The sequence below is a fragment of the Dipodomys merriami genome, unplaced genomic scaffold (genome assembly GCF_024711535.1).
Source record: "Dipodomys merriami isolate MVZ:Mamm:240054 unplaced genomic scaffold, mDipMer1.0.p SCAF_57, whole genome shotgun sequence".
NCBI classification, from domain to species: domain Eukaryota; kingdom Metazoa; phylum Chordata; class Mammalia; order Rodentia; family Heteromyidae; genus Dipodomys; species Dipodomys merriami.
Window position 1 is genome coordinate 4,418,032 of NW_027206146.1, and position 19,417 is coordinate 4,437,448.

A 19,417-nucleotide genomic window follows, 5' to 3' on the forward strand; every position below is an offset into this window, starting at 1 on the left:
TTTAACCCAAATGCCTGTCCTACAGTATGAAAGTTAGCAGTATTGCTCATACTAATCCTTGCTCTTCTCTCCAGCAAAAGGCTGTTCTTTTTTTTTTCTTTTGCCAGTCCTGGGACTTGAACTCAGGGCCTGAGCACTGTCCCTAAGCTTCTTTTGCTAGAGCTAGCACTCTACCGCTGGAGCCACTGAGCCACTTCTGACATCTATTTATGTGGTACTGAGGAATCGAACCCAGAGTTTCATGCATGCTAGGCAAGCACTCTACCACTAAGCCACATTCCCAGCCCCTTTTGTTCATTTTTAAATATAAGTGGAGCCACAACTATGTGCCAGATGCTGGAGCAATTGTTTCAGCAGAAGCAGAAAATGATGTCCATAAACAATGAAATAAAAATAAGAGGGCTGAATAAGAGGGCTCTATTATAGTCAGATGATCTGATGGACAGAATAGAGCCACATGGTTTGGGAGAAGAGTTCTGAGGAGAACACAGGACGCGCAAAGGTGCTGAAGCACACAGACACTAATGGGTTCCAGAAACAGAAAGAAAGCCAAGGCAGAGAAAAACAGACATCAGTAGAGGCGTGGTGGGCCTTGGTCAGACCATGCATTGCCTTTCCTTGGAAGTACAATAGGAGCCAGTGATGGAATGTCTGTTGTCCTTACGAGAAAAAAAAAATCTAGGCCTTTTTTTTCCTTTCCCCTCAGACTACTGGGTTCATGCAAGGAATATCCCCACTAACAGGAAGAAAAGAACCCAAATGACCCAGGCATGAGCTAAACAAAGTAGGCACTCTTTGATTAATGAATAAATGGATTGCTTATACACTGACACAGGGTGAGACAAACAAAAAAAATTGTATTTCCCCTAATGTGTCCTTAGCAATCAAAAGTGTGACACAGCTTGGTGACCGCAGGTGAATTACAGTAGAAAAGTTTCTGTTTAATTTGGAAAACCTAACCGTTGAAAGATAGTTCTCAGATCTCCAACAGTACCAAGAAGCCAGAAGCCCTGACTTTTAAGTCATCAAAACCCAGGGTGGACACAAAGCCCTAAGACCCAGACTCCCCACTCAGGCCCCAGCTTCCTCCCTCAGAGCCAGGAATCCAGACCCAAGCCTTCTTCCTCAGACCCGAGGGGGTCCAGGCTCCAGCCTCCTCCCAGACACAGGGTTCTGAGACCAGGCAGCTCTCCCAGCACAGCCCCACAGACGCAGAGGCGAGCGGCCTCTCACAGCGCATGCTCAGTCTGTAACTCCGCCACGCGGTGCCTACCCCGGACAGTCTCTGTCAATCTCTCATGGCCCCGCCCCCTCACTGCGGCTGGATCTCTGTTTGGGTCTTTCTATCTTGGCCCCGCCTCCGGCGCGGAAGCTCTCACCCTGGTCCCGCCCTCACTCTCTCTCCTCGGTCCTCATTAAGCGCGGCCTGGAAATTGCCTGATACGCCTGATAGACAAGCGTTCCAGATATGTTATTACTCACTTGTAGCCTCATTTAGAAACAAGTTTTGTCTATCCTTCTTAAGAATATCCCAGAGAAACGCGCATTCTTTCTTTTGCCCAACGTCAAAGCGCGGTTCTGATACAGGCGAATACGTCGGACAGCTAGGGGCGGAGCCTGATGGTTGGCGGGTACTATATAAAGAGGTCTTGGGGCCCTCTCTGCGCCTTTTCGGAGAGGAAAGCTTGGTGAGTGTGGCCGTTTTGGGTCGTCTTAACGCATTCGTTTTTTTTTGAGGGGCAATTTGGGGATAGGAGATTCACTTGGCAAGAGGTTCCCGCGTCCGTGGCTGCACAGAGAAACCCTATGCCGAACGGACGGTGTCGGGGTCCTTCAGGGCCTCAGCGAGCGCCCTCAGGGTGGAGCCTGGGGGTCCCCCACGCGGAAGCAGGATTGGCGACTCCTGCCTCGTGGTGCGGGGGTGGGGGGGGGGCGCTTCTCGGCCAGCCAGGCTTCCCTGCGGGCTGTGCGTGTCGCCCCCAAGTCTCCCGGCTCCCCCATCTTGACCTGTGCAGGGAGGTGGCGCCTGGCACGTGGTGACTGCCAGCTCGGGAGAACCCTGCGCCTTGTGTGCACGTCGCCCGCCTCCCTAGACGATCGAACCTTTTCGCTCTTTCGGTCCTAGAAGCAGGCATTTCTGTGCGACCTAGACCCAGAACTGAAACGGATGGAAGAAGAAAAGGTTCTGAGGTTGCCGCCCCGGCAGAGTCAGAAGACCAAGCGCCTAGGGAGACATGAGTCTCGTGAGTCAGGTAGGAAAAGACCTGGGAAAAGGAGTAGGAGAACGATTTCCACCTATAGAATAGGTCTGGGTTTACACCCTTCTGGGATATCCGATATTGAGGGACAAAAATCCTCTGGCCGGTAGAGAGCTAACTGACTTTACTTCAAGAAGCACCCAAAAAAAAAAAAACGATAGGTTTCTATCCCGCCGGTTTCCTTTTTTTTATTTGTCGGCGGTGAGGCTTAAACTAGGGGCCTGGGCGCTCGCTGAGCTATTTTGCTCAAGGCTAGCGCTCTGGCACAGCGCCACTTCCGGCTTTGTGGTGGACAATTGGAGAGAAGAGGCTCACGGACTTTCCTGCCTCGGCTGGCTTTCAACCCTGATCCCGAGATCTAGCCAGGATTGCTGGTATGGGCTACCATCACCATCGCCCTCCTGAGGTCCTAACAGTTGTAGCATTTTCCGGTAGTTGTGCTTGGAATTTCTATCCCTTGACAGGGCCCTTGTAGCCTTTGATAGGACTGATTTCCATATCCTTTTTTTCCCAGAAGCTTCTGCTGACCCATTCTCATGAGTTTCGTTGGAAGGAACTTAATCATGAAAGCTTCAACTGTTGGCAGTTACTAGCAGGTACTGTGTGGTGCACCAGGGTTTTGTTTATGTGGTGGGTTTGGCTGTCCAAACCTGGAGAACTCCCAGTGAACCCATGACACTGGGAAAGCTGGGGCAGCTGAGGATTTTGCATTTATCCATTCCTATATTCTATTAGTTTGGCTCCCCCTTCCTGAAGGCAGCTGGCCTTCACCTGGCTGCAAAGAGAGGGACCAGGGCTCCCATGATGTCCAGCACTGGGCTCTGAGCATCCCTGAGGACATAGTGCCCCCCCCAGGACCTTTGACACCTGGGGGTCTGAGGGGCCCCAGTCATGTTCTCCTGGACCAATGGGTTGTTGGTGTAGTACCCTCACTGAGTCTTTCCTGTGTTACAGATATGGCATGAAACTGCTTCAAGAGATCATCTGCATACTCAAGGTGAGAATCCTTGCCCTAGTCCCTCATCCATCAGGTCAAACTTGGGTGACTGCACAGCAGGTGTTTCTGAGACATAATCAGTTGGGCCTGGGTCCAGATCTTAAGCTCTGCTGTGCATAGGTTTGGAGATGCTCATTGAACAATGTACAGAACAGCACTGCCTCCTGTCACGCTGTACCTTTGTGCAAGGCCAAAGTGGCAAGATTTCCCTGGAGATTGTTTAGCAAATGGTTGAAAAGAGCTAAATGATACGGTGGGCGTGTGCCTGTTAGAGCATGTGTCTTCAAGCTCTGGGAAACTTTCCACTTGGGCAGAGAAAGTAGTGACTGAAAATAAACTCCCTAGATCTACCCAGCAGGGTTCTGGCAGAAGGCAGGCATCCCAGCCTGAGACCAGGCCTGGGGTATGGGCAAAAGCCACCAAGGATATTTTCATTAGCCTTTAAAATTTAAAAGACAGGGACAGAGTTGGGGCTGTGCACTACATAGGCCAGACCTTGCTTCATGGCTCTCCCTCTCCTAAAGTTCACTGCTACCTTCCAGAAAAGCCACCTTGGAGGGCTGGTCCCTTGCTACCCCCAAGGAGTCAAGAAAACCGGCTGCCATTTTCTTCCCAGATCTCTTGAGTGCCTGTCTGCCCTGTGTCCTTCAAGACTACAAGTGGCTCTGAGATTTGTGGAGAGCACTGGGGCCCCTATGATGTCCAGCACTGGGCTCCGATGGCAGGCTGAGGACATCATGTTTCCTGGGACCTTTGACACCCAGGCTCTGAGGAGGGGAAAAGTCAGGATGCTGAGCTTTCCTGCCTCCCACCAACATCTTACCCCCCCTTCTCCTTCCTGCCTACAGGTGTGCTCCAGAGGGCCAGGCCCCACAACCTGCCAGGTAAGAGCTGCTGGGGCTCTTAAAAGATGGGAGTCACATTGGCTTTAGTAACACTTATTCTGCTTCAAGTTTACCTGGTTTTCAAGACCTTACATCTGTTTGCAGAAACTTACATATTGGAATGTAAGTTCCTTTGAATGTATTGCCAGCCACAAAAGCATTGTTTCCTGTATTACCTCAAACATACATAAACTAGCATCACACAGTTTCTCTGAGATGTTTCTGTATTCTGGAAGCTGAATATTAAATATTTTTCCATTCAAACAGAGGTTGTGATAGAAATAATGGGACTTGGACTGTTTCAGTGTTTAGACAGGAAAATCCACTTCCTTCTTTCGCGATGACCTAGATAGAAGAAAATTTAAAAGGATGGGAGTCAGTAATGATGCTTGTATAAACCCCAGTGGGGTGACACCTACCTGCAGTAATAGCCCTGAAGCTGGGCTGGAGGGGGTGGGGTGGGCTCAAGGCTGGTCTTGTGAGACCTTGTCTCTTAAAGCCAACCAAAAAGAGTGAAAATGCTGTGGGCTCAGTGTGCCATGGGCTGTGGGGTGGGTAAGGGTCTCAGGGCTACACTTGGGGACCCCCATGATGTCCAGCACTGGGCTCTGACCACCCTGAGGACATGGTGCCCTGTGGGAACTTTGACACCCAGAGGTCTGAGGGGTCCCACTTAGGAGAGGCAAGAAGTAGGGTAGGTCTCTTCCTACTTTCCCATTACCTCCCTTCCTTCACACAGCCCTTCCTGGACCTCTTGATCCTGCCCTAAAGCAACTTGGGGCCATGGATGTCCATCCACATGGGCACCAAACTGCTGGCCACCGTGCAGCCCTTCCAGCAGAGCCCCAGTGACCTTGGAGCTGGCTGACCCCCCAGAGCCTGTCCATGCCAAGGCACCATCTTCATTTACCACCGAGACACTGCACTTGGGCGTCAGCAAGGAATCGTTCCTGTGCCGCGCTGCCCTTCCTTCCTTCCTTGGGCCAACATGAAGGGGGTATCCAGCTGCCCACAGCAGTGCCCACTCAGAACTGCACCCTCAGGAGTCAGCCTGCTGGTCTGCCAGGATGCTGCTGTTAAGCCTGTGTGACTTTGGCTCAGGAGAGGCCCCGTCCCAGTCCTCCCTTGTCCTCAGCCCACTGTCCCTCTGCTTTGCTTTGTACCTTCCCTTTGGAAGCTTGCTTGGCTGGGCTTCCTGGGGTGCCTGAGGAGCCCCAGCATGAGTTGGGTGTGGGTTTAGGGATTCTGGGTAACCAGCACTGCAGAGGTGCCCATTAAATAGCAGGTGCATCACCCTTTGAGCTGTGGGTCTTGACTTGGTCCTGCTGTGGTCTTGGGGTGTTGAGCGGGGCCTGGCAGACAGGGTGCGCCTGGGCTTGCCCACCAAAGGATTTGTGGGAGCCAGAAACAATCCCAGCCTCCTCCTAGAGCCAGAAAACACCCAACAGTGGTCCACGTTGGAGGCTCAAGTGGTGTCTGGCCCTTTGGAAGTGATTATTAATAACACACGACAGCAGGGTGGGGCTCCCCAAGTGGCCAGCAGTGGTGGAGTCCTCCCCTTGGTTTTGGGCAGGCCAGAGTTGTCCCCTCCATGAGTGGTGCTCCTGCCAGGATGGGGCATGGTCCCCACAGTCACAGTAGCACTAAGTGCTGTCCATGCTGGGTGCAGCCACTACAAGGCTGGAGGCAGGTGTGCATGTCCCAACCCATAAACAAGTATGGCCTCATCCGCAGGGACCCCCACCCTATCCTCCCTCCCCACGCGCAGTAAGTGACAAGCCAGAGCAGCAGATGAGCACACTTGTTGGGGTCCAGGGGCAGCTGGGGAGGAGGGACTGCCCCACTCACACTGCTCCCCCCAAAGCCCGCAGACAGCTGGGCCTCCAAGCAAGGAGGCCAAGGCCCAGGCTGAGCACTGCCAGCACGGCCACAGCTCCAGCCAGCAGGGGTACCGCCGTGGCTGCTGCCGGAAGAACATGGGAGTTGGTGTCAGGGCTTGGGGGTTCCCCACTCCCACCCAAGCGCAAGGGGCTGTCACCTGGGGGGGTGGCAGGATCAGAGGAGCCTTGGCAGCGGGCCCCCTGCACTGGAGGCCGCGCAGGCGCAGTCAGCCGGTGGAAACGCCCCAGGGGGCAGGGCGCCGGGCACCCAGGGAGGCTGAGGGGCAGCGGCGGGCGGGTGGTGTCATTGCGGTAGAAGAGGGAGACCGTGATGTTCCTGCCAGGGGAGAGGAGATGGTGGCATTTGCCCCTGCCATGGATTACCATCAGGGGGTAAGCTGTGACACCCGCCTATCCGCCCGCGTCTCACCCTCCATCATCTTCTGGGTCCCTGAGGCACCTCCGGAACTCAAAGGCCAAGCAGGCGGCATAGGGCGGCGGCGGGGTCTTCCCATCATAAAGTCCCAGGGCCCCCAGGAGTGCCAGGATAGTGCTGTCGTGCTGCAGGCATGCGGAGGGCTGAACTCAGCTCTTCCAGGGGCTCCCAACTTCCTTGGGCCCTCTGAGGGGCTGTCCTGTCCCTCCACACTGCTCCTGCGCTGTGGCCCTGAGCTTCCTCCAGGGCCACCACCCTCGGCTTAGCTTCCCCTCCCTCTGCCCTGCGCACTCACAGCTGAATACATCACCATCTTGAGGGGCAGGCCCAGGCGCTGGGCCCGCGAGAAGTTGCTGAGGATGGCATCGAGCAGGATCCCTGGGGGCAGAGCAGAGGGCTCAGACCGTGCCCCTGTGCCCAGGAGGGTGCGGCTGCCTCCCCGTCCACACCTCACCTCCTGTCAGCTGGGCCTTCTCTGCTGCCCGGGGTGGGCCCACATGGGCCCCGATATCCAGAGCTGAGATCTGTGTCAGTGTCCGCAGGACATCTGGGGAGGCCCATGCCGGAAGGGTGAGTCCGTGTGCCCGCTGCAGGAAGAGAGGGGCGCAGCCTTTTAGGAAGGTCTGCAGCACCCAGATGAGCTGAGCAGCTGTGCAATTTAAGAACAGGGCAGGGAGGCTGGGCACAGCTGTCATCCTGGCTGCTCAGTAGGCTGAGGCCTGAGGGTCCCCATTCAAAACAAGCCTGGGTAGGGAAATCCATGGGACATATCTCTAGTGAACTACCAAAAAAGCATGCACCAGCCTTGATTGGAAAGGCTAAGGGATAGCACCCAGGCTCCCAAATTCAATCCCAGTATCCGCACCAAAAAAAAAAAAAAAAGGATAAGCAAACTATGAAAGCATCCTCTTTAGGTTTTTTGTTTTTGCCAGTCCTGGGCCTTGAACTTGGGGCCTGGGCACTGCCTCTGAGCTCTCTGAGCTGCTTTTGCTCAAGGCTAGCACTCTATCACTTAAGCCACAGCACCGCTTCCAGCCTTTTCCGTGCATGTGGTACTGAAAAATGGAACCCAGGGTTTCATGCATGCTATCAAGCTCTCTACCACTGAACCACATTCCCAGCCACTCTTTAGGTTTTGAGGTCAGCTGCTGCTCAGCCTTTCTGAGCTTTTCTTGCAGGAAGAACTGCATGGCCTGACCTCAAACCCAGAGGTGTGGCCAGCATACGGGGTGGCAAACACCCACATGTGGGGGGCTTGTGGCCTTCCCTGCCGGGAAACTGAGTCCCAGCAGGCTAAATCACTTTGCCTGAGGAGACCTAATGACCCTTGGCAGGGGAGAAGCAGGGGCTCACCTGGCAGATGAGTGTATCCAGAATTTTCCACGCCTTGCGGAGGGGCTCTCCGACCAGTGTCAGCCCCGTGAAGTTGCTCAGGCGAGTCAGGAAGTCCTGGGGGCACAGAGCTGGGTGAGCCCTGACAGATAGTCCATCCCAACACCCCTCTCCAGTAGGCCCCCCACTCACCGTCCAGCCCTCCAGAGCCTCCTGGTACTCTGCAGCCTCCGTGGACTCCCGCAGCAGCTCATGGTATCGGGGACAGCTACGCATGGGAAACCTCAGCAGCTGGGGGAAACTGAGGCTCAGAGAGGCCAGCAGCATGGGGCGGGGAGGGGGAGAGATCATCCAGCCCTGGTTCTCCCTTAAGTCTCTGAGCAGTAATATTGACTGCCAGGGGCTCACAGGTGACTTGCCCTGTCCCTCCCATCTCATCCCTGTCCCTTTCTCTGGCCCTTTTGCCCAGTCCAGCTGCTGACCTTGTCCTCACTGACGGGCACTGTGTGCACCGGGATGGGCTTCCAGTCGGCCTCGGGGTTCCCCGGGGCGGCCTCGGGGAACAACCCCGCCAGGTTGGCCTGCGCGCTCTCCAACGTGCGGTCAAAGTCGGTGCTGCGGATGTACACCTGGGACAGGCAGAGCAGAGGTCAGAGGTCAGCGGAGGCTGCCAATCAGAAGCCTCAGCTTCACCTTGCCATAGGCTGAAGGGCATGAAGGGGTCATTGGAAGTCAAAATTCAAGGTGGCTTTAATGTCGGAAGTTGGGACCAAGGGTCAGATGTCAATGTTAGCAGTGTTGGGGGAGACAAGACCAGGGGTCAGGTGGACAGGAGTTGGGGACTGGAGGTCAGAGGTTGGGTAGACTGTCCTCAGGAATCGGCACCTGAGGTCAGGAGAAAGAACTGATCCCAAAATGAATTAGAGGATGCCAGAAGACGGAGGGTAGCTTCCATAAAGGACAGATGTTAGTACCAGGCTCAGGGCACGAAGCCTGTTTGACACCCCCCAGGACCACCAGAAGAGGAAGGAAGGGAAGAAGGCTGGCACTGAGGAGAGTGAACGCATCAGCAGAGAAAACTTCGGGGAATGTGGCTCAGGTTGAGATGAGGTCAGAGGTCAGTTTCAACAGAGGTCAGTTGGGTTGACAGAGGTCAAAGGCCAGAGCTGCAAATGCTCATCGGGCACAGGGGTCAAAGGTGAGGCATGGTAGTACCTCCTCCCGTCGGTACTCCGGACTCAGAAAGGCCTTGTAGCGCCGCCTCAGGAACCTGCCCAGCTCCAGCTGCTGGCGGATCCCCTCCTGGGGACACAGCAGGCCTCAGTGGACCCTCCTCCCCTCCCCTGCCCCTGCCCCACTCCTGCTCCTCGGCTGGCTCCTCACCCGGGTCAGCTGGCCCAGGCCTCGGGGCCACAGGCTGGAGACGGCTTCCTTGTGCGGGTCTGTGGGGTAGGAAGCCAGCGGGGCGCGGTCGCCATGGCGGAACACCTGGAGACAGACAGAGTCAGGGCTGGCTGGGGAAAGGCAGGGGCCAGGCAGGGCAGGGGCAGCTCACCAGAGCCACGAACACCAGGGGTCCCTCGGGCAGGGCCTGGGATGGGAGCAGAAGCAGCAGCACCAGGAGCGGTCCACCGGTGTGGCCCCGAAACCCTGGCCCGGCCATGTCCGCACAGCTCAGACGCTGAGCTCAGCCGCAGTCTGCCACCGCCTCACCTGCTCATTAGCCTCTGCCTGGGCCCCCCTCGAGCCAGTGCAGGCCCCAGCATGCCCCCCGCACCGCCCGGGGCCTCCCCGCAGCCCGGGCTTAACCCATTTCATCTCCACCAAGCCCGAGCAGCTGTTGACACCTGCCACCATCGCCGGCGTCTGCCTTGTTCTCCTTTTATTTGATTTTCTATTTTTTAGGGCTGAATTCAGGACTTTGCACTTGCTTGCCAGGTGCTTTACCACTTAAGCCTTGCCTCTGTCCCTTCTCGGTTTGGTTATTTTTTGAGATGGGAGCTCACTCGGGGCCTGTCAAACACCCAGACTGTGATCTGTCGGTTCTAGGCTTCCTGTCATAGAGGTATAGCTGGAATGACACGAATATGCCACTTGGCCCAGCTATAGGTAGAAAGGCGAGTCTTACATCTGCCAAGGCTGGCCTCAAACCACAATTCTCCCATTCCCAGCCTCCCAAGCACAAGTCACTGGCAGTATCCTCTGATCATATCCTCCCTCTCCTAGATCCCTTTCAGCTGTCACTTGAGCCACACCTCCAGCTCAGCGTTTTACTGTTTGTGTGTGTGAGCATGTGCGTGCGTGCACAATTACCAAAATTTGTTTTTTGTTTGTTTGTTTGTTTTTGGGTCCGGTCATGGGGCCTGAACTCTGGGCCTGGGCGCTGTCCCTCAGCTCTTCAGCTCAAGGCTAGCGCTCTACCACTTGAGCCACAGCGCCACTTCTGGCTTTTTTGTTTTTGTTTATGTGGTGCTGAGGAATTGAACCCAGGGCCTCAGGCATGCAAGGCAAGCGCTCTACCACTGAGCCACCTTCCCAGCCCCGTTTTGTTTTTTGTTTTTTGTTTTTTGTTTGGTCTGGTCATATGGCCTGAACTCTGGGCCTGGACGCTGTCCCTCGGCTCTTCAGCTCAAGGCTAGCGCTCTACCACTTAAGCCACAGTGCCACTTCCAAGTTTTTTCTTTTTTGCTTATGTGGTACTGAGGAATCGAACCCAGGACCTCATGCATGCAAGGCAAGCGCTCTACCACTGAGCCACCTTCCCAGCCCCAATTACCAAAATTTGAACTCAAGTTCTCTCCCTCTTTTTGTGGGGGCTTGAATTTGGAGGAGGGGGCTGGGTGCCGTCCCTGAGTTTTCTTGCTCAAGACTGGTGCAGTACAGCTGGTGCTGTACCACTTAAGCCAAAGCTCCATTTGTGACTTTTTGGTTATTAATTAGAAATGAGTCTCATGGACTTTCCTGCCCAATCTGACTTCAAACCATGATCCTCAGCTCTCAGCCTCCTGGGTAGCTGGAATTACAGGTGTGAGCTACGGGCACCCTGAGGGTCTCTTGTTCAACTTTTTCACTCATGGCTGCTGCTTTACTATTTGAACCCTATCTCTAGACCTGCTTTTTTGCTGGTTATTTTAGGGAGACCAGACTGACTCTGAACCATGACCCTCCAAATCTCAGCTTCCTGAGTAACTAGGGTGGCAGGTGTCTGGCTTTCCAGGTGTTTTCTGATTCTCCTGTTACCTAGTCCCATCTATCCTGCCTCATACCCAGAATGCTCTTCTCTGGTCTCCATGGCCACCATTCTGGTTTCCCCGACAACCCCCTCTTGGTTCCAGTGGCTTCTTCCCTCTCTGGCTCAGAGGCCTGGGAAGGAAGACAGAGGTCAAGGAGTGTGTGGCTTGAAGGAGTAGATGGCCATGAACTTCCAGGAAGTGAGCGGAGGGGAGAGGAGGGAGGGGAGGGGGATCAGGGCTGGGGAGGGTGGGGAAGGGTGCTGACCTCTCAACTCGCCCCCAGAATGTGACTCTGGCCATGGCAGTGTTGACCATCATCGCCTCCATCTACTTCTTCAACAAGGTGAGGGAGGGGAGGGCAGTTGGGCCCAGCCTGCCCCCCTCCGCCTTCCGTCCCCTCACCTTTCTCTGTCTCTGTGGCTCTTCTTCCTCAGGCCCAGCAGTGAAGACACCCCGGCTCCCCAGCCCTGGAGCAGGACCCCCACCCGTCTGACCATGCCCCCGGCCTCTGAGACCAAATAAACACAACGCCACAGCATGCCTGGCTCCGTCTCTCTGAGGGAGGGGCTGCACCCTTGGATGGGGGGGGCTGGAGCCTGGACCCCTGGATCTGAGAGGGGAGGGTAATTAGGGAAGCTCCTCAGGCCTGATGGGTAGAGTCTTTCAGGAATGCAGGCCAGGAGGAAGGGAGAGGCCAGACGTCCACCGAGCCTCAGCCGCCTGCCTTACTCTTCACCCCACTACCTGGGTCTGAACCTTCCTGTTCCCATTAGAGCTGCACATCCTTCCCTGGCAGCCCTGGAAAGTCACAGATTGTGTGACATCTGTCACTATTTCTGGTGTCAACCCCTCTTTTACTTGGGGGAAGGGGAAGAAACTGGGGTTTGAACACAGGGCATCACTCGCTAGGCAAGTGCTCTACCATGTGAGCCTTGTCTCCGGCCCTTTTTGCTTTAGTTTTTCTGAGGGTCTCTCACACAAGGCCTGGATCCTCCTGCCTCCTCCCACTGGAACTACAGGTGCATGCCACCACACCCAACCTTTCCACTCCCCGCCCCCCAGTTTTTAAAAAGAATCTTAGCAAACTCTTGTTCAACTTTTGACATTCCTCTAGACAAATATCCAGAACCTCCAAAGACAGTCTGCTGACAGTTTCTGTTTTATTTCCTGTGAACAGTCCCTTTCATTACTTCCCCTTTCCACTCCCTGAGGTCATCCCGGGAATGCATTGACGAAGTCACCCCAGCCTTTTCTTGAGGTTCACCTACTTTCTCTGAAAAGGAGCAATTTCATCTTAACCCAATTATGTGATCACATGGCTCCTGAATGGACTGCATGCTGGTTTTACAGAGAAAGGACTAGAAACCCCCAATTACAAACAGATCTGTTATTCTTAGCACAACTTCAGCTCAGCGCAGTCTGGTTTGATTGGATCACGTATTGAAGAGTCCTGGGTGTGGTTCCACAAGTCACCACACGAGGGCGGAGTCGGACCATTTTCTCAGGCCCATGTGGTTCCCAGCTGTGGTTGACCTCAGCCCAAGGAACTTGATTTCCACAAAACCACAGTGCAGCTTCTAAGTCCTGGGGGGATCCAGCGGCTTCCTCTTACCTTCCCAGCGTGGGCTTGCCTGTCAGGGTTTCCTTTTTTTTCTTTTTTCTTTTTCTTTTTTTTTGGGTCCGGTTATGGGCCCTGAACTCTGGGCCTGGGTGCTGTCCCTCAGCTCTTCAGCTCAAGGCTAGCGCTCTACCACTTGAACCACAGTGCCACTTCCGGCTTTTTTCTTTTTGCTTATGTGATGCTGAGGAATCAAACCCAGGACCTCATGCATGCAAGGCAAGCATTCTACCACTAAGCCACCTTCCCAGCCCCCCTTTTTTTAATGAGTAAACTGGACTTGGGGATGCTGTAACATCACTGTACAGTACATTAAGGTTGAAAACTACCCTCAGAGACCCTAATGTACAGCCAAGGTTAAGAGGGCACTCCAATGCCTTTTCCTAAGAGAGGTTTAGCATAGTGGCTCACTCCTGTAATTCCAGCTACTCAGGAGGCAGAGATCAGGAGGACTGAGGCTCTAGGATCAGCCTGGGCACAAAGTTACAGAGGCCACCATCTCCATCAACAAGCAAGGAAGGCCCTTGCCTAGAATCCCAGCTGTGAGTAAGGCAGAGATAAGACAATATAGATTGTATAGACAATATAGACTGGCCCAGGCCAGTCCTGCCAGACAAGAACCCCAAATCATATAGAAAAAAAAGGCCAGGCGCTGGTGGCTCATACCTGGAATCCTAACTAATCAGGAGGCTGAGATCTGAGGATTACGATTCAAAGCCAGCCCTGGCAGGAAAGTTCATGATGAGCCACCAGAAAACCAGAAGTGGCACTGTGGCTCAATTGGTGGAGTGCTCACCTTGAGCTGAAGAGCTGAGGGACAGCGCCCAGGCCCAGAGTTCAAGTCCCATGACCAACAAAAGAAAAAAAAAGTGTCAAACTAGCAAGTGTGAGGCTCTGCATTGGAAATCCCACGCCACCAAAAAAGAAAAGAAAAAGGAAATGGATTTTCCCCAATCACATCAAAGATTCAGGACATGAAATAAAAATTAGCCAGCTTTAAAATGAAGAAAGGCAAATGTAGTTTCTTAGGCCAGGGATAGACAGAAGGGACGTGTGGATTTCCAACCCTGACAAGACACAGCCAATTGTGGTGCGTGACTATAACCCAGCTACTCAGAGGCCAGGAGTTGGGGGGGGGCATGGTGAAAAAGGGGATCAGTTCTAATTGACAAGCAGCAGGACTCCTCTCCTCTGTAGCTCCAGAATGGCCTAATACACGCAGGAATCACGGGGACCCTGGTCCCATCGGCCCGGTCCTGGGCCATGGCTGCCCTCCTAGCTTCCCATCCAGGTCCAGACCTCTCACCTTCTGTCACCGTGTTCTTCTGTCTGTCCCCCTCTGTCTCTCCCCCCGCCCTCCCCCCACTACTTCTCCCCTAGAGCTCCAGTTCTGTTTCTGCACCCTGGCCTGGCCTGCTTCACACCTGGGCCCTGCCTCAACTTCCGTCTGCAGCCAAGACTCTGCAACTCCTCGATAGACAGACAGGCAGCCTGAGGGACATGTTCTCACTGAGTTACCTCTCCCGGCTTCCTCTCTCTAGATCTCTTCTTCCCCCTCTCTGGGGCCCCGTCCCCTCTCTTCTGTTCCTCTCTTCCTCTCTGGGTCTGTTGCAGTCGGCTCTTTTGTCTCTCTTCTCTGGACCCCACCCAGCCTGTCTGGCTGTGTTCAACCCAGCCCTACATGCTTTGGAGGTCGAGGAGATGGGGACCCCACCCCACCCCACCCCACTGTGTCCTCAGGTTCCCACTGGATGGCTCAGCCTCCAAGCCCAGGCCTGGGCGCTCTCCTCCTTCTCCCCAAACCCAGCGCCTTGGCAGGACCCCAGAACCTGCCACAGCCTCCTCCTGAAGGCCTGGCCCCCACACACACAGAGCAGAGGGTGGAGCCAGCTGCTGGCCCCTGCGAGGCTGAACCCCAGGGGTCTGAGCAGCACCCAGACCTCCCCCAAGTCCAGCCCAGCCTCACGCGCCCCCAACAACTTGAGCAAAAGCAACAGGTGGAAAGGGAGCCAGCAAAGGAAGAGCATGGCCGCAGTGGCCCAAGGCAGCCCCAGCAGTGGGGGGCGCCCGGTCAGCCGGGCCAGCTGCAGCTGGGCCCCCAAGAGGCTGCGAGAGAAAGCCATGACCCCCAGGGGCACCCCAAACCCGAATGCCAGCTGGTCTAACACGGGGTTCCAGGCCCCGAAGCCCTGGCCATGGCTGGGGACTTCTGCAGCCGGAGTCCCATTAGAAGGGACAGCCAGGCTGGCCTGGTCCCTCCTGGCTTGCAGGGCCGGCCCCCCCAGACCCAGCAGAAAGATCCAGAATCCGCCAGCCCAGAAAACCATCTGCCGAGCTGTGTGGTGGCCCAGGGCCCAGGCAGGCTGGCACAGCGAGGTGTAGCTGTCGGCAGCCCCCCGGGCCAGCAGGCGGCCGCTGGCCCAGCAGGTGAAGAAGGACAGGCTGGGGTCCGCGCGGCAGAAGGCGCCACCCAGCGGCCAGCAGGAGTGCGTGCAGGTGAGGCTCAGGGGCAGCAGTGCCGTGAAGGTGAAGTCAACGGTGACTTGGTGGCCAAACCAGGCGGCGGACAAATGGCGTGGCAGGAGGGGCCCAGCGGCCCGGGCCAGCAGGCCATGGCTGGCCACCTCCAGGACATAGGAGGTGACCATCACCAGGGAGTAGAGAAGGACCAGGGCGGCCCAGGGCGGGCCCAGTACTGCAGGGGGTGCCGGCAGCCAAGGCTCCGAAGGATTCTCCATGGGCTAGACGAGGCTGTGGGGACCCAGAGCCTCCACGTTAGTCACCCCAGTTCTTCCCCCCAAATCTCCATCCTGTACCCCAAGAGCAACTCCACCAGCCACCCAGCCACGGCTGACCTCCCCCCTCTTCACCCCTTGGCCTTCCTGGTCTCCTGGGCCTTAAATTCACTTCCTGGTCACTGTCTCGTATATTTTTCCACTCAAAGCTGGTACTCTACCACTTGAGCCATAACACCACTTTCTGACTTTTTGAAGATAAGCGTCTCATGGCCTTTCCTGCCCAGGCAGGCTGGCTTCAAACCACAATCCTTCAATCTCAGCTTCCCGAGTAGCTAGGATGACAGGCCTGAGCACCGACACGCAACCTTCCTATCCTGCTTGACAACCTCATCCCCATCCAGCCAGCACAGCTAGGGCTTCCCCCCATTCCCCAGCCTCCCTGCTTCCAGCCTGTAGCCGACCTCTGACCCTCTTTGCTCCCCAGTGCCTTTGGACAAAGTCCCAGCCCCTCAGCCTCCCGCCAAACCCCAACCACACACACATTCCAGGAACCAGCTCCTGCCCCATGGGCCTGTTAGCTTCTGATCTGAGAAACCCAGTATCCTCAAGTTCAAGGTTTGAGAGCTGCCAGGGAGTTGACCTTCAAGACAGCCTGCCCTTCATGTGGGGAAACTGAGGCCCAGAGGAAAAAATCAAATCCAGGGGCTAGGAAGGTGGCTCAGTGGTAGAGCGCTTGCCTTGCATGCCTGAGGCCCTGGGTTCGATTCCCCAGCACCACATAAGCAAAAAGAAAAAAGCTGGAAGTGGAGCTATGGCTCAAGTGGTAGAGCGCTAGCCTTGAGCTGAAGAGCTGAGGGACAGTGCTCAGGCCCAGAGTTCAGGCCTCACGACCGGACCACCCCCCAAAAAAAAATCAGTGAAAAAATCAAATCCCATAGCAAGGCAGATGAGCTCATCATATTTGGGAGCTCAGAGGCCTGGATTGGCAACGGGGCTCTGCTGTCTGTGAACCTCAGTTCATCCTTCCCCACCCCCCAGTCCCGACATGTCTCACCTCACCAGAAGTGGGAGTCAGAAGCCCTCCAGGTGTCTGAGCAGAAGTAGGAACTGGAAGTAGCTCACCAATAGACAGAAGAGGAAGTAGAAGCTGGGGTCTGCCTGAAAACCAGAGACTGTTAAGTGCTGTCTGGGCCTGGGCCTCAGTTTCCTCCTTCTTGAATGGAGGCTCTGGCCTGCTCCCCAGGGTAAGAAGCCCCTCAGCCTGGCATTTGCAGCCTTTCTTCTTGTAGCTCCACCCACCTCACCAACCTGCCAGCTCCCACTTCCCTTCCTCCTTTTTCCTCTCCCCCTTCTCCTCCTCTTCCTCCTCCTTTTCAGTTCCTGGAGTAAACCACACACCTTCACAAGTGCACCCATATGTGCATAACCTGCATTTGTCCTCACCGTCTCTTCACCCTGGTACCCATTGTTTTGTCCCAATGATGCACACAACAAACTCTTATTCATCCTTCAAACTCCAATCAGGTGTCATCTCCTCTGGAATCCCTGACCTGTCCACCATTCACCCCATCAAGGGGGCTGAGAATTACCTTCTTCATATGCAGGATCGGAGCATGGGTTCGATTCATGCTAAACTTCATGCATCCTGGGTTCTCTGACCATCCAGAGCTCTGCTCAAGGGCCACCTCTTCCAAGAAGGCTCTCCGTGGTCCTCCTCCTTCTTTTCCCGGTTCTGGTGATGATATATTGTTCTTAATTTCTGCATTGCCTGATCACCCCCAAATGCTTTACATGGCCCCTCTATGAGAGCTTCATCCACCAGCTGGGTGCCAGTAGCTCATGCATGTAATCCCAGCCACTCAGGGCACTGAGGTCTGAGGATTGTGGCTCGAAGCCAGCCCAGGCAGGAAAGTCCATGTGAGTCTTATCCTCAACTAGAACTTGTAAGATAATGAATTTGTGTGGTATAAAGCCCCCAGATTCCTAGCGATTTGTTAGTACAACAGGAAGTGGGTGCACCCATTTTATGGAGTCTCTTGGGGGGAGGGGTCTCATAGTCAGCTGATTGCTGGTTGTGCCTCTGGGGTGAGGAGGAGGCAGGGAGTTAGGGACAGTCTGCCGGAGGGACGCTCCCAACCCAGGCTGGCCAAACAGGAGGCTGTGGTGCGAGGGGCAGGGCTGGTGGTGGAAAAGAAAGGGTACAGGGAGAGGAAGTGGGTGCAGGCCCGGCTAGACCTTGTCCCGGGGTTAAAGTGGGCCTCCAAGTGGCCCAGACGTAGAGTGGAGGAGGGAAAGCAAGGGACCGGAGGCCGGGCCTGGATTTGGGTTTCTGTCAGCTTTTTCCAGCCCTGTCCTTCGCCTCTGCACCCTGTCCCCCCCCACACCTCCCTGCATACCTCCAGGTTGAGGGTAGGGTGTGGCTGGGGACTTCCTGGGTCCTAAGTTCGAATCCGGTCTCGACAGCCTATCCTGGCTCCAATGAGTGAAGTTCCCGTCCCGGGGAGCAGAGCCTACAACCTGCGGGGCGGGGCTGCAGGTGTCAGGAGGTGAAGTCTCCCGACAGCTATTTCCCGACATCTGATGACAGAGTGTCTCCTGCGGCAGGGAACATCTCAAACCAGGCCACGCCGGGGGCGCCGCCTCCCCTCCCTCTTCGCCTGGGAGAAACAGAGGTAGTGATTAAGATGGCATAATTACCTCCCTCCCTCCCGCCCGCCCGCCTGGGAGGCAAATCCTGCCGTGGGGCTGCTCCCTTGGCTGTCTCGCTCTCTACTCCCTGCACTCAGCGCCAGCAGGGTCGCCTCTTACTATGAGCTCCGCGCCCCGCAGCCTGCGCCGGGACTGGCGGACCCGCCCTGGGGCGTTGGCTCCGCCCCTCAATCTAGCTCCTCCCCCTGGAACCTTAGCTTCTACAGTTTGCCCTGCCCCTAAGTGTTAGTCCCTCCCCTGAGGCTTCAGCTCCTCCCCCAAGAGGTAGCCCCACCCCTAAGTGTTAGTCCCTCCCCTGAGGCTTCAGCTCCTCCCCCAAGAGGTAGCCCCACCCCTAAGTGTTAGTCCCTCTCCTGAGGCTTCAGCTCTTCCCCCCCAAGATATTAGCCCCGCCCCTAAATGTTACCTCCTCCCTCGCGTTGTTAGCCCTGCCCCTAAACGTTAGCCCCTCCCCGCGATGTTAGCCACGCCCCCAGATGTCAGCCCCTCCTCTGGAATGTTAAGTTGCCCCACTTCCCCCAGAATGAGTGTACCTCCCACTGGTTTGTCGGTCTTTCCAGTCCGGATTCTTCGCGCGACTGCCGTTTACCTTGAAAGGTGCTCTATAAAAGTAGTTGAATAGATTCATGGAGTCAGACCAGTCAAATCTTGACTCCACCACTTGCTTGCTGTTTGACCTCATAAAAGTCACTTCACCTCTCTGGGCCTCGAGTGTCCTCGACTGTGCAAGGGACAGGATCGCAGTGCCGTCCTTCCGGGCTGAGCGCTGGTCTCAGGGGTCCGGACAGGATCAATGGAGGAGCGCCTTGCTTTGGGCTTAGAACCCAACCAAAGACCGCGGCCTCCCGCGGGAGAAGCTTGCAGTGCTGGGAAAACCGCAGGATGTCAGAAGGCGTCGCCGCATTCATTAAGAAATCAATGCGGATGAACCCCTCCCGGGATCCCACTCCATCCAGTCCGCGTTGGCGAAGCGCTGGGAAGCCGCCCGGAGGAGGGCGAGCAGGTGTGCAGCCATGCGCTGCGACACGCGGCCCGCCCTGGGCCCGCGCGGTGGCCCGGCAGGAAGCCAGCCTGCCAGGTGGCACCGCCATCAGAGCAGGCACCCGGCGGAGGAGCCTCGCCCACACCAACAGCCATCCTCACAGACATCACACATCCTTCTGTGGGAGGTTGCGGGAGGGGAACTGAGGCACGGAGAGTGGCTCAAACAACGCCTTGAACCATTAAGTAACCTGAGTAAAAAGTTCTCGTGTACCTCTACGATTCGTATTTGTGCAGGTATTCTGTATATTTGAAATTATCTCCAAATAAAAAGATTTGCTTTTGTTTTTG

The 19,417-nt window shown here is 55.6% G+C and overlaps 2 protein-coding genes, 2 long non-coding RNA genes and 3 other non-coding genes across 8 annotated transcripts; 5 read left to right on the plus strand and 2 right to left on the minus strand.

The window, feature by feature from the left end:
- The first annotated feature begins 1,603 nt into the window (after positions 1–1,603).
- Positions 1,604–5,432, plus strand: LOC138812746 (uncharacterized). Its single transcript, XR_011367636.1, has 6 exons — positions 1,604–1,688; positions 2,126–2,252; positions 2,773–2,854; positions 3,213–3,255; positions 4,104–4,139; positions 4,879–5,432. It is a non-coding gene; the product is annotated as an uncharacterized lncRNA (long non-coding RNA).
- LOC138812941 (small nucleolar RNA SNORD88) lies at positions 3,052–3,144 on the plus strand. Its single transcript, XR_011367656.1, has one exon. It is a non-coding gene; the product is annotated as a small nucleolar RNA SNORD88 (small nucleolar RNA).
- LOC138812943 (small nucleolar RNA SNORD88) lies at positions 3,943–4,033 on the plus strand. Its single transcript, XR_011367658.1, has one exon. It is a non-coding gene; the product is annotated as a small nucleolar RNA SNORD88 (small nucleolar RNA).
- LOC138812942 (small nucleolar RNA SNORD88) lies at positions 4,720–4,809 on the plus strand. The gene has a single exon (XR_011367657.1). It is a non-coding gene; the product is annotated as a small nucleolar RNA SNORD88 (small nucleolar RNA).
- A 551-nt stretch (positions 5,433–5,983) lies between the features above and the next one.
- Positions 5,984–9,450, minus strand: Acp4 (acid phosphatase 4). The gene is made up of 11 exons (XM_070000873.1): positions 9,343–9,450; positions 9,171–9,275; positions 9,003–9,089; positions 8,270–8,416; positions 7,980–8,078; positions 7,809–7,904; positions 6,910–7,042; positions 6,751–6,833; positions 6,450–6,580; positions 6,178–6,356; positions 5,984–6,099 (listed from the first exon to the last, which is right to left on the minus strand). The coding sequence occupies exons 1-11, from the start codon at positions 9,448–9,450 to the stop codon at positions 5,984–5,986; spliced, it is 1,284 nt and encodes a 427-aa protein (XP_069856974.1).
- A 1,654-nt stretch (positions 9,451–11,104) lies between these two features.
- Positions 11,105–11,558, plus strand: LOC138812745 (uncharacterized). The gene is made up of 3 exons (XR_011367635.1): positions 11,105–11,218; positions 11,304–11,363; positions 11,455–11,558. It is a non-coding gene; the product is annotated as an uncharacterized lncRNA (long non-coding RNA).
- Positions 11,559–14,015: 2,457 nt separating this feature from the next.
- On the minus strand, positions 14,016–19,029 carry LOC138812530 (formyl peptide receptor 2-like). Of its 2 annotated transcripts, XM_070000471.1 has the most exons (6): positions 18,782–19,029; positions 18,619–18,687; positions 17,773–18,033; positions 16,966–17,108; positions 16,431–16,534; positions 14,016–15,389 (listed from the first exon to the last, which is right to left on the minus strand). In XM_070000471.1, exon 6 carries the CDS (start codon positions 15,374–15,376, stop codon positions 14,375–14,377), a length of 1,002 nt encoding a protein of 333 aa, XP_069856572.1. In that variant the 5' UTR covers positions 15,377–15,389; positions 16,431–16,534; positions 16,966–17,108; positions 17,773–18,033; positions 18,619–18,687; positions 18,782–19,029; the 3' UTR covers positions 14,016–14,374. The 2 variants fall into 2 exon arrangements, with proteins under 2 accessions (XP_069856572.1, XP_069856571.1); XM_070000470.1 differs by having other exon boundaries at positions 18,619–19,029.
- Between the last annotated feature and the right edge of the window lie 388 nt (positions 19,030–19,417).

Excerpts from the sequence above, each read along its gene's own strand:
- Acp4 (XM_070000873.1), bottom strand. The coding sequence starts at position 9,450 with ATGGCCGGGCCAGGGTTTCGGGGCCACACCGGTGGACCGCTCCTGGTG. Across the intron at positions 8,417-9,002 it reads CGGAGTACCGACGGGAGGAG|GTGTACATCCGCAGCACCGA; the intron begins GTACTACCATGC and ends TGCCTGTCCCAG. Across the intron at positions 6,834-6,909 it reads GAAGGCCCAGCTGACAGGAG|GGATCCTGCTCGATGCCATC; the intron begins GTGAGGTGTGGA and ends CTCTGCCCCCAG.
- LOC138812530 (XM_070000471.1), bottom strand. The coding sequence starts at position 15,376 with ATGGAGAATCCTTCGGAGCCTTGGCTGCCGGCACCCCCTGCAGTACTG.